We start from the raw sequence: 13,537 nt of genomic DNA on the forward strand, positions 1-13,537 counted from the left end.
CTACCAGAGGAAAAGAAGCAGAAGATCATTCGAAAAGTCATGGCAGTAAGGAAAGTTCCAAACTTAAGTTTAAGAGACGCAATGTCTCTACTAGGATCATTGACTGCATGTATACCAGCTCTGAGATGGGCTCAGGCTCATACTCGAATGCTTCAGTACGAGATTCTTCAAGCAGAGAAAGATCTTCAGGGTTCTCTAAACAGAAAGTTCAGTCTATCACCAGCCACTCTTCACGATCTGAGATGGTGGCTCAGTCTGGCTCATTTATCAAAGGGAGTTCTCTGGACCATCACACCGGACAGCGTAGTTTCAACAGACGCCAGTCCGTTCGGTTGGGGAGCCCATATGGGAGACATTCTAACCCAAGGGCGATGGTCAATTCAAGAATCCCAAAGTTCCTCAAATTTGAGAGAACTTGCTGCGGTCAATCAGGCTCCTCTTCACTTACTACCATCCCTGAAGGATTCGCATGTACAAATACAAACCGACAATATGACTGTGGTGGCCTACATCAATCATCAGGGGGGGACAAGGTCACGATCCCTAATGACCACTACAGCACAGATATTGTCCCTAGCCGAGAATCACTTTCATTCCCTGTCGGCAGTTCATATAAAAGGGGAACTCAATATAGAGGCAGACTATCTCAGTCGCCATTCCCTTCGTCAGGGGGAATGGTCTCTAAACAAACAGATATTCAAGCAAATAGTCAATCTCTGGGGTTTGCCGGTAATAGATCTGTTTGCTACGAGGGAGAACAGGAAGGTCAGGGAGTTTGCATCATTACACATAGCAGACCGACCGTTCTTAGTGGATTCCCTTTGTATCCGTTGGGACTTTCCACTAGCGTATGCCTTTCCCCCAATGTGTCTGATTCCGATAGTGCTCTGGAAGATCAGGGAGGAAAGAGCCAGAGTGATCTTAATTGCCCCCTTCTGGCCCAGGAGGCCTTGGTTCTCTCTCCTCAGGACAATGTCAGTGACCGATCCCTGGGTGTTGCCAGTGGTTCCGGAACTCCTTTCTCAAGGTCGATTTCGTCATCCAAATTTGGAGACTCTCCACTTAACGGCTTGGAACTTGAGAGGGAGCTTCTGAGGGAGAGGGGGTTCTCCAATGCTTTAATAGCTACCTTATTGAAGAACAGGAAGGAGGTCACTACAAAAATCTACACTAAAATTTGGAAAAAATTCCTTACATTTTATCAGCAACCATTAGGAGATAAAGTTCCGATTTCGGCTATTCTAGAATTCCTTCAGAAAGGCTGGGAATTGGGTTTAGCAGTCAACACTCTGAGAGTTCATGTTTCAGCCTTAGGGGCTCTGTATAACAGTGATATAGCTGGTAATAGATGGGTTGCTAGGTTTATTAAAGCATGTCAGCGTTCTAACCCAATCCATATTGTAAGATTACCCCCTTGGGATCTAAATTTAGTGCTTGAGGCGTTGACTGAACCCCCTTTCGAACCATTGGATTCTATTCCAATGATAAATTTAACCTTAAAAACAGCTCTACTTTTAGCGTTAACATCTGCCAGGAGGGTCAGTGATATACAGGCGTTATCAGTAGATCCTCCCTATCTAATAATTCTTCAGGATAAGATTGTCTTAAAACCAGATCCTGCATACTTGCCAAAAGTAGCAACTAAGTTTCATAGAAGTCAGGAGATTTATTTACCATCTTTTTATGAAAATCCTGGTTCAGAAGAGGAGATAAAATATCATACTCTGGATGTAAAGAGGGCGATATTAGAGTACTTGAATAGGACACAAAGCTGGAGACAGAGTAGGGCTTTGTTTGTTTCTTTCCAGAATCGAAAAAAGGGTTCAAGTGTCACGAAGAATTCTATCGCTAGATGGATTAGGGAAGCGATATGTCTTGCTTACTCTGCCAAGGGAGAAACACCACCAGAGGGCATCAAGGCGCATTCCACTCGGGCTATGGCATCATCTTGGGCGGAGAAGGCAGATGTCCCCATTGATATGATATGTAAGGCGGCAACTTGGTCATCACCTTCCACCTTTTATAAGCACTATCGCCTTGATCTATCTGCTAATTCCAGCTTACAATTTGGCCGTTCAGTACTTAGTGCTGTGATCCCTCCCAATTAAATAGTCTTTGAAAGTCTCTCGTTGTGGGTGCTGTCGTGGCGATAGGAAAACCGGTTTTTACGTACCGGTAATAGGATTTTACAGAGTCCACGACAGCACCCGTACATTCCCCCCCGTATTTAGTTACTTATTCTTGCACTCTGTTGGAAGGTGTGCCTTAGAGATCACTCTATAGAGGTGGCGGTGTTTAGTATTGTTTAAGGTAATTTTGTCATGTACTGATTTATTGGCGGTATCCCTTGTACTCTGGAACACAAACTGGAGGGCGAGGGGGGCCGCCTCTTTTTAACCTGTAGGTTCCTGTCCGGAAGGTGGGCGGATCCCCTCTCTCATTGTGGGTGCTGTCGTGGACTCTGTAAAATCCTATTACCGGTACGTAAAACCAGTATATCGCTTGCTTATCTGCCGCCCGGCAGCTTCTCCTGGTAAGTGCCGGGGCTGGAGGGCTCTGGGCAAGCAGTCTGAGGCGGCACAGGATAGAGGAGGGGGGCTTCTCCTGGCGGCGTGGGGCTCCTGATCTTCCGGTACCTGCGCCAGCCAATGCCGGTAAATTTAGTCCCCAGCTTCGGTTCTCTGCTAGGTCGAATTCTGTAACTCCGCCCCTGCTATGACGCGTCCCGGTAACTCCGCCCACCTTTCTGTTTTCCTTTCACCGTCCTGTACGAGAAGCGCCTCTCCTAATCTCGGCGGCCATCTCCTCTTCTCCCACGGACCCTCCGGACAGACACCAGCATCCGGCCAGTGGTCTATGAGGCAATTTTGTCAGGAACAACTCACCGCAGGCGTTAACTCTCTCTGGGGACCCTCAGCAGCTACGCTACAGTGCCACGCAGAAGGACACAGGATCTGGGTAAGGGAGCGCTGCTCTAGACCACCCTCCTCCTCCCTACTGTAACCCTTTTTCACTGCAGGAGTTCCCTATGTTTTTAAAGGGAATGCATAGAAGGGTACAATGTCCCTGCCTAAAGCATCTAAAAAGGCTAGCAAGGCTATTGCAGTCTTCTTCACTTCATGTACCTCCTGCCAGTCTGCATTTCCTAAGGCTCAGACTTTGCCGCTCTGCAATGCCTGTGACCCTAAATGCCCTCAGAAGCCTTCCGCCGCCACCGAGCCCAGTGTACCTAGCCCCCGTGAGTGAGCTTCGTCACTGTCACAATCAATGGTTTCTCTTGCCAAAGCGATTGAATCCCTCCAGGGATCGGAGTATGTGCAGGTCTGACATAAATGGACCCTCTCCCATACGGGAGCAGTTGGTCAGCAGGGGTTGAGAGCACTCTAGAAACCTACAGGTGTCTGGGAAACGGATCCACAGAACGTCCCCAGAGCATTCACGTGCATTCTCGTCCGCGAGTTCTGCTTCTTGCTTTCCCTCTCCAGGGGTCAGTAGCTAACGCGAATCTGAGTACGAATTGGGCGGCTCCTTGGACCTGGATTCGCCAGACTTGCAGGAAACTTTAGCAGTTCACCCTAGTTTACGGCCATACGCAATCGTTACAGGGAGCGACCGGACAAACGCTTCACAGGACAAAAGTCTCTTGAAGCAAAATATCCTTTTTCAGCTGTGCTGAGGAAGGACTGGGCTGATTTCCCTGTTGTAGACCCGCCAGTGCCTCACCTGGCATCCAAGACTCTTCTATCCCTACTGGATAGGTCATCCATTAAAAATCCCACAGACCATCAGATAGAACATTTGGCTCGCTCTGTCTTTGAGGCCTCAGACTCGGCCTTCTGTCCTTCATTCGCTGCAGCATGGGTTGCTAAGGCGATAGTCTTCTGGACACATACCCTGGCCAAATCCATTCAGAGCTGCAATCTCCCCTCTGAAGCAGTACATCTTGTCAGTCAAATTTCTCAGGCTGGAGATTACCTGGTATACGCATCCCTGGACCCGGCTGGCTGTTCTGCTGTAACGGCAGCTAACGCAGTCACGATCAGAAGAGCATTATGGCTCAGAGAGTGGAAAGCGGACTCCTCATCCAAAAAGTCCTTAATATCTCTGTCTTACCATAGTGGTTGCTTAATTGGTGAGAAGCTGGATCAGCTTATTTCTGATGCCACGGGCAGAGGCTTGGGTGTCCTTTTCCGAGACAACAACAGTTCCATTTCCGATCCTTTCGCTCCAACCCAGGCTGGTCCACTGCCACTACCTCCCCCGAGTCAGTGCGCTCCCCACACAGGGACAGAGGTTCTCGAGTTTCCTACGGATCTAGTCGACAATGGAAATCTCGCCTTAAACAGTCGAGATCTAGGGGATCTGCCTACTTCTGTTTAGTCAGACCTGGCTGTCCGTCGTCCACGACGAATGGGTCAGAGACCTGGTGTCGTCCGGATACGAGATCGATTTTTCTACATGCTCACAACGTTGTTTCTTCCGTTCCTGTCCTCCAGAGGCAAGGGCAAAGGTCTTTTCAGGAGCCATAGACGCATTGCGTCACGATGGCGTCATTGTCCCTGTTGCAGAAAACGAAAGGTTTCAGGGTTTCTACTCTAACCGTTTCGTGGTCCCAAAAAAGGACGGAAAGGTGAGACCCATTCTAGACCTCAAACTTCTAAACAAGTTTGTCAAGGTTCATCATTTTTGCATGGAATCTCTGCGTTCAGTCATCGTTTCTATGGAAGAAGGAAAGTTTTTAGCATCCATCGACATCCGAGACGCTTACCTACATATCCCGATATTTCCTTTCCACCAGAGATTCCTGCTCTTTGCCATTCACGACCAGCATTTCCAAATCACGGCCCTTTTCTTTCAGCCTCGTCATGCCCCCAGAGTGTTGACAAAGGTCATGCCATCTTACACTCTCGAGTTGTGGTCATTCTGCCCTACCTGGACAACCTCTTGGTCAAAGGTCCATCCTTCCACGATTGCGAGGTCTCCGTTCACTTTACTTGCGATACCCTTTCTCGCCTGGGCTGGCTGATAACCTTAAGCAAGTCATCCTCTGTCCCAGCCCAGCAGATATCCTTAGACCCTGGACACCTCTCAAGGGTTAATATTCTTCCTCGAGACAATGTCTTATCCCTTCAACAAGGAGCATCTTCTAGCGGGCCACCCCATCCAAATTCAATCGAACAATGCCAGGCTGACCCAGGCTGGTTTTTCTAAACAGGTTGTTTCCACAATGGTCAGTTCTTGCAAGCTGGCGTCGATATGTATTTATGTCGCACCTGGAAGATGTTTTTTGCTTAGTGCAATGATCGAAGTCTTCCCCCTCTCGTCTTCTCCATTCCCAACATATTACAGTTTCTACAGGCCGGTCTGGACTCGGGCCTGGTCCCTAGTTCTCTCAAGGGTCATATCTCTGCCCTATCGGTCTTATTTCAAAGGAAGATCGTGACTAGGCTTCAGGTGAAGACTTTCATGCAAGCGGTGTCACACCTGGTACCCCCCTATCGCATGCCCTTAGAGCTCTGGGATCTCAACTTGGTACTGATTGTTATACAGGAACCCCCCTTTGAACCGTTCCAGGACATTTTGCTGACTTTCTTGTCCTGGAAGGTCGCTTTCCTGGTGGCAATCACGTCAATCCGAAGATTGACTCAGAACTAGCCGCCCAGTCTTGTCGGGTGCCTTTCCTCAATTAAAATCAGGACAAGGTTGTCCTTAGGCCATCCCCGTCTTTCTTGCCCAAGGTCATCTCCTCCTTCCATCTGAACAAAGACTTTGTTCTTCCTTCACTTTGTCCGGCTCCCATTCACAGAATGGAAAGGGCTCTCTACACTCTGGATCTGGTCGGAGCCCTGAGAAGGTATGTCTCGAGGACGGCATTATTCAGAAGAACGGGCGCTTTGTTTGTGATCCCCGAGGGTCATAAGAAGGGCTTCGCTGCTTCAAAGACCATGATAGCCAGGTGGATTCGTTCCTCCATTCAGATGTCAGAGGCCAGCACATTCCAATGGGGATCAGGGCACACTCCACTCGAGCGGTGGGAGTTTTTTGGTCCGTTTGACATCAGGCGTCGGCGGAACAGGTCTGTAAGGCTGCGACTTGGTCCAGCTTACATACGTTCTCAAAGCATTATAATACTCACTCTCAGGCTTCCGCGGATGCGGGCCTGGGAAGAAGAATTCTTCAAGACGCGGTTGCGCACACCTAGGCAGTTGTTACATGTATCCTACTTTTTTATGTTGTTATCCCACCCAGGGACTGCTTTGGGACGTTCCATGGTCCTGTGTCTCCCAATGAGGCGATGGAGAAACAGGGATTTTTGTGAGTACTCGCCGTAAAATCCTTTTCTCCGAGCCACTCATTGGGGGACACAGCATCCACCCTGTTAGCCTAATAGTTTGGCCTGTTCTTTGGGTTGCCATGTTGTACTCTTGTATGTTGTTAATGTTTTCCTAATGCTTTTGCACCGAACTGGCTCTCTTGGAGACATCACGAGGGTGTGTACTGCAGAGGAGGAGCTGACTTTTTTTTATTAACTTAGTGTCAGCCTCTGAGTGCCAGCAGCATAACACCCATGGTCCTGTGTCCCCCAATGAGTGGCTCAGAGAAAAGGTTTTTATGGTGAGTACTCACAAAAATCCCTGTTTTTCCTTCTTTCTGCATAATATTGTGTTAACGTACAACACAGACTTTCCCAAAATGTTCTGTTCACCTATGAACGTCACATATAAGAAATAATTTAACTTTTCCCTAGTTACAGTGCAGAACTTTATTTTTTTTAGCGAGAGCAATTTATTTATTGAAACCTGATTGATAACGTAATGTTTCATCTCTGGTGGTTTACTTTATTATAATTCTAGGTAATCCTAAGGAAACCCATTTCTCTATCTTCCGTGCAAGCAACTTGCCTTTTCATTCGTCCCCTTTTACGTTGTGTGAAATGCAGTTGCCTTGCCTTATATGATGTTCTTCACTTCCAACAAAATAGTTTCAGCTTTCCTTTTTAATATATCTGAAACCACTGCAGCATGGATTAGTTTGTCTAGTTTTTCATTTTATCTTTATGTTGTTTTTTCAGCAAGTGCAGGATATTATCCAAGGTCAGGTGCGTCTTCTTGGACCCACACATGATGGTTGTTTGTTATCTATTGGATTGTGGCCGGATAAAGTACCAGATGCCATCTTTTCTTCTGAGGACTCCACTTTATCTACTATTCTGAGGGATAGTCAAGTCCTCCTTTACATTTTGAACAGACATTGCCTACAGAAAAGCAGGTAACCCTAAATAAAGCAAAGTGGAGAAAGTACTACAATAAACAGACTGTATCAAAACTGCATCCTGGGGTCTTTACTGTATCTAGTGCCTTCATCTGACTATGTGGTGGAAAAATAATAATGTTTGGCCCTTCGAAGAAAGGGAGGAAAAACAAAAATGAAAATTTGCCTGAGGATAAAGGAGTTAAATACTAGCCTTCATTGTTAAAAATACTACACTACTCATAAAAATAAAGGGAAAACTAAAATCCTACATCCTAGATATTACTGAATGAAATATTCCAGCTAGAAATCTTTATTCATTACATAGTGGAATGGGTTGCAAACAATAAAACCTAAAAATAATCAATGTAAATCACAACTAATATCCCACGGAGGTCTGGAATTTTAATGATGCTCAAAATCAAAGTGGAAAATGAAGTTACAGGTTGATCCAACTTCAGTGGAAATGCCTCAAGACAAGGAAATGATGCTCAGTAGTGTGTGTGGCCTCCATGTACCTGTATGACCTTCCTACAACGCCTGGGCATGCTCCTGATGAGGCGGCGGATGGTATTCTGAAGGCTCTCCTTCCAGACCTGGACTAAAGCATCCGCCAACTCCTGGACAGTCTGTGGTGCAACGTGACGTTGGTGGTTGGTGCAAGAAATTGTGTCCCATATGTGTTCAATCGGATTCAAGTCTGGAGAACGGGTGGGCCAGTCAATAGCTTCAGTGCGTTCATCTTGCTGGAACTTCTGACACACTCCAGCCACATGAGGTCTGGCATTGTCCTGCATTAGGAAGAACACAGGGCCAATCACACCAGCATATGGTCTCACAAAGGGTCTGAGGATCTCATCTCGGTACCTAATGGCAGTAAGGCTACCTTAGGCGAGCACATGGAGGGCTCTGCGGCCCTCCAAAGAAATGCCACCCCACACCATTACTGACCCACTGCCAAACCAGTCATACTGAAGGATGTTGCAGGCTCTTCACAGTGCCTCCAGACTCTGTCACGTCTGTCACATGTGCTCAGTTTGAACCTGCTTTCATCTGTGAAGAGCACAGGGCGCCAGTGGCGAATTTGCCTATCCTGGTGTTCTGTGGCAAATGCCAAGCATCCTGCACGGTGTTCGGCTGTGAGCACAACCCCATCTGTGGACGTCAGGCGCTCAGACCATCCTTATGGAGTCGGTGTATAACCGTTTGTGCAGACACATGTACATTTGTGGCCTGCTGGAGGTCATTTTGCAGGGCTCTGGCAGTGCTCCTCCTGTTCCTCCTTGCACAAATGCTGAGATAGCGGTCCTGCTGCTGGGTTGTTGCCCTTCTACGGCCCCCTTCACATCTCCTGGTGTACTGGTTTGTCTTCTGATGTACTGGCCTGTCTCCTGGTAGCACCTCCAGCCTCTTGACACTACCCTGACCATCACAGCAAACCTCCTTGCCACAGCTCGCTTTGATGTGCCATCCTGGATGAGCTGCACTACCTGAGCCACTTGTGTGGGTTGTAGAGTCGGTCTCATGCTGGCACGAGTGTGAAAACACAACCAACATTCAAAAGTGACCAAAACATCAGCCAGAAAGCATTGGTACTGAGATGTGGTCTGTGGCCCCCACCTGCAGAACCACTCCTTTGAGTGTCTTGATAATTGCCAATAATTTCCATCTGTTGTCTATTCCATTTGCACAACAGTATGTGAAATATATTGTCAAACAGTGTTGCTTCCTAAGTGGACAGTTTGATTTCACAGAAGTTTGGTTTACTTGGAGTTATATTCTGTTATTTGTGTTCCCTTTATTATTTTGAGCAGTGTATATTGTTAGGATTGCAGCTGTGATGTGATACGAAGTAAATTGGCTCTCTTCTACATTTGTTAGGGTGTTAATTGAATCAGATTCTTTTTCTGGGTTTCTGTACTTGCTTTTCTGAAAACCTTAGTTCCCTCCTAGTGCTCCTTGTTTGACAACCATTTTGTTCTGGTTGCTTGTGCACTTCCATAATTTGACAGACTTTTAGCACTGATCTCATTCTTTCCCATTGCAGGAATAATCCACTGGCTATACAAGATCTTCAGTTAATAGCAAAGTCAGCCAATGCAGAAAATCTCAGTTTCAATGCTTTGGAAATGGAAGGTGTTTGGATGGATGACCCTGTAGTTATTAAACATTCTGTCCAGCTGATCATTGAGAAATCCACATCATTGGATTGGATACTAAGGATGCGCTGGTTAAGTCATTTATCAAAAAAAATACCATCTGAGCTGGGTGTGTTTATTGACGTTTTCTCCTTCAGGTTTTAGTCCTTTTTTCAACTTACTGTTCATGATCTTGCTTTATGTTAGGCCAATAGAATACATTTTAAGTCTGTGATAATCAGTTACTGCATAATAATCACACCGTAATGCGAGTGAATATGGGCGTATTGTGATCGGCATGTTACCTTGACCATGATGAGCAAGTCACTGCTTGTTGCAGTACCTTGCAGCTCATATCCACTTCAATTATGTCACAACATGGCATACAGTGAGCTTTGGCTGTGTGACTTGCCACAGCCAAAGCAATGTAGTCTGGGCATTAGGCCACGTTCACACGTTCAGTGTTTGGTCCTTATTTTACATCAGTATTTGTAAGCCAAAACCAGGAGTAGGTGATAAATGCAGAAGTGGTAACGTGTTTCTATTATACTTTTCCTCTGATTGTTCCACTCCAGGTTTTGACTTGCAAGTACTGATGTAAAATACTGACCAAATACTGAATGTGTGAACATGGCCTTAGTGACATGCACATAAGTACAAGTATATTATTATAACCATGTATAAGTATATAAGGGGACAATACAAATATCTCTCCGAGGATCTGTTTATACCAAGGAAGGTGACGGGCACAAGGGGGCATTCTCTGTGTCTGGAAGAGAGAAGGATTTTCCAACAACATTGAAGGATTCTTTACTGTTAACGCAGTGGGAATCTGGAATTTCTTGCCTGAGGTGGTGGCGAATTCAGTCAAGGGGTTGAAGAGAGACCTGGATGTCTTCCTGGAGCGTAGTAATATTGTATCTTAGTTAATAGGTTCTTTAGAAGGACGCAGGTCTGGGGACTTATTCTGACGGAATATAGCCTGAACTGGATGGGCAAATTTACTTTTTCGGCCTTGCCAACTATGTTATGTTACTATTAACTTAAGCATTTTAAAGGATATTTGGTACCAGCTTTTTGCTACCCAATTTGAGAGCAGCATGATGGAAGGGCAGAGACCTTGTTTCCAGCATTGTGTCTCTTACTGGGCTGCTTGCTGCAGTTTTGATAAAATCACGGTTGTCTCTGCTGCAGATCTACTACTTTTCTGAATACTTACCTTTCTATAACCCCACCCACCCCTACTTTGTACACTGTGCATAGGCAGAAAACTGACAGTGTCGGAGGTGGGGTTATACAGAGTTCATTAATATGGAGGACTGCATGGCTGCAGGTTCACTATTCTTCTAGCGATAATTTCCTGCTGATAAAACATTGATTTTACAAAAGCTACAGCAAGCAGCCCAGTAAGTTAAACATCGTTAGAATCGGGGCCTCTGCCCCTATATCCTTCTGCTGTCAGATTAGATGGCAATAACTTGATGACAAATTCCCTTTAATTTTTCGGTGTGAACAGGAGTAATGATCTGTTATCTACTATATAATTGTCTAAGGGTCACTTCCGTCTTTCTGTCTGTCCTTCTGTCTGCCTTTCTGTCACGGATATTCATTGGTCGCGACCTCTGTCTGTCATGGAAATCCAAGTTGCTGATTGGTCGTGGCTGTTTTGCCACGACCAATCAGCGACGGGCACAGTCCGGAAGAAAATGGCCGCTCCTTACTCCCCGCAGTCAATGCCCGGCGCCCGCATACTCCCCTCCAGTCACCGCTCACACAGGGTTAAAGCCGGCGGTAACGGACCGCGTTATGCCGGGGATAACGCACTCCATAACCGCTGCTATTAACCCCTTAACCGCTGCTATAAACCCTGTGTGTCCCCAAATTTTTACTATTGATGCTGCCTGTACTGCGTGGGCTGTGTTATATAGTACGTCGCTGTGTTATATACTGCGTGGCCACTGTTATATATTGTGTGGCCTGTATTAACGCATCGGGTATTCTACAATATGTATGTATATAGCAGCCACATAGTATATAGCACTGGCCACGTAATATTTGTCTGCTATATACTACATGGCTCCTATATACTACGTGGCCTGTGCTATATACTATGTGGCTGCTAGATACATGCATAAATACATATTCTAGCATACCCGATGCATTAGAATCGAGCCACCATCTAGTGTTAAATAATCCTAACAAATGATACCACAACATTACAAAGCAGCTCATGAACAGTCATACTTTCATATTACTTAGAGACCCCTTGATTAGACAAACTTACACTGACAAATTCCATTTTTATCTTTTATGAATAGATCATGTGCGCACCGAGATTGATGCTGGGGCACAAGCTTTGAGTAGGTTCTACTCTAGTCCACTGTCTGATGAACTGAATAGTGTCATGAAACTCCTCTACAGTTCAGGACTAGGTAAGGATTTTTTATTCACTTAAGTCAAAAATTCTTCTGTAACCAATTTCTTCAGTGTGTTTTGCAACAATAAAGTTGCAAAAGTCTTGAGACAGCTCACAGGTTTTACTCACCATGAGATGTTTCAAGTGTGACACCTTTTTGGGCCCCTTGTGGCATAACTGTCCACGTCAACTGTCATCCCTGATAAGTGAATGCAAACAGAAACTGGCAATCTGGGTGTAATGGAATGCTGAAGAAGGCTTTGGCATGGTCGATGACTGTGAACCAAACAGCATCCTGAGGTATCTGGGACAAAAGAGTATGTGGATTAGGCACCACCGAAGTGTCCAGAACAATAGCTGCATTAACTGCCCGTAGATCTTGTACCAACCGGTACACAGGGGAATGGCCAGGTGGAGTCTTTTTCTTAATGGGAAACAAGGGCGTGTTACATGGGGAAACAGAGGGTACCAGGGCACCATTATTGGGAGGGAGATTCCCAGACATAGGGTTAAAAGGGATATTGGAGTGTGGGACTGGATTTGTGTAAGGTGGGGAGGGCAGGAGCTGAAGTCTGTTACATGGACCACTGATGAGGAACCAGCTGCGTCCTTGTAGCTGTGGTGGGGGCTAAGGTTGGAGCAAGAATCGCTGCGGCTACTGGTTTAACCTTTGATTTCCCTGTTGATGTAGAGTGGTTTGAGTTCTTCTGAAAACTTACTACTATTTTTAATGCATCATTCGGAGTGGAAGTCTCAATATCGGGTCTGACTGACATTATTGCCTCTTTCAATTCAGATTTAAGGCCGGACATTAAAGCTACTACAAAAAGGTGTGAATAGCCTTTATTTTACAATGAGAATCCCAGATCTTTAAATACTACCATAAGACGCCAATAGAACTTCTCAGCAGTCCAGGATATATTGATATCTTGGGGTTAAGGGGCATAGGGCTTACAGTCGGGAGTAGAGGCTTAATTTCCTGGGGAGGGACCACATTATCTAGCAGGGAGACCCCCTGTCCCAAATTTTTAATTGTTTGCTTTCCCGATAAATTAATCTCAGTCACTTTCTCAGTTCCTTCTTGCACCACAAACCATCCAGTTTTTTGTCATAGTAACAGACAACTTTCCTTTTTTCAACGTAACAAAAACAAATCAGAATTCACTTCTTCTGTTAATTCTCAATTTGCTATATATCAACCACTCAACTTGAAGCAGGTGAATCTTTTACCAATCTTTCAATCACACTGATAACCAATCACTTACAAGTTTCCTTCTAAAACTAGACACCATATTTTACTTTCAACTTCCAACTTCAACTTACAATATTTCTTTCTATTGCAAAACAATATTGTTGCTTTAAACAAAACACAGATCTCCTAGCGCGTACTACACTAAGGATAGAAAATATAGAGAAACTTAGATTGCAGCTACGTGCCCCCTCCATACCAGAGACACATCAGAGATTAGAATTTACAGCATTCCTCAACACAGAAAGAAGAAGGCAATAACGCAGCTGTTTGACTTACCCCTCCCATCGGGTATTTTAGAAATTTCATACAGAAACAGAATACAGGAGTTCTCAGACTTAATTAATTTCTACAAAACCTTCATCACACAATTCATGTGCCAGACCACCTTAGAAAAACCCATGATTGAGAATATCTTTCCTGCATTCTTGACAGATTTCTTTCCCCGTCTTTGGGCTAACAATATCAGATTCATCACACAAA

At 45.4% G+C, this 13,537-nt stretch overlaps 1 protein-coding gene across 1 annotated transcript in view; it reads left to right on the top strand.

Moving 5' to 3' along the window:
• Window positions 1-13,537, top strand: part of MDN1 (midasin AAA ATPase 1) — a 335,477-nt gene that overhangs the window by 160,140 nt on the left and 161,800 nt on the right. Inside the window, exons 48-50 of the mRNA XM_069726361.1 lie at window positions 7,073-7,269; window positions 9,299-9,519; window positions 11,708-11,821. Coding sequence (XP_069582462.1) covers window positions 7,073-7,269; window positions 9,299-9,519; window positions 11,708-11,821 — 532 coding nt within the window. The remainder of the gene's footprint in view (window positions 1-7,072; window positions 7,270-9,298; window positions 9,520-11,707; window positions 11,822-13,537) is intronic.

Source organism: Ranitomeya imitator, chromosome 5 (assembly GCF_032444005.1).
Source record: "Ranitomeya imitator isolate aRanImi1 chromosome 5, aRanImi1.pri, whole genome shotgun sequence".
Classification (NCBI taxonomy): domain Eukaryota; kingdom Metazoa; phylum Chordata; class Amphibia; order Anura; family Dendrobatidae; genus Ranitomeya; species Ranitomeya imitator.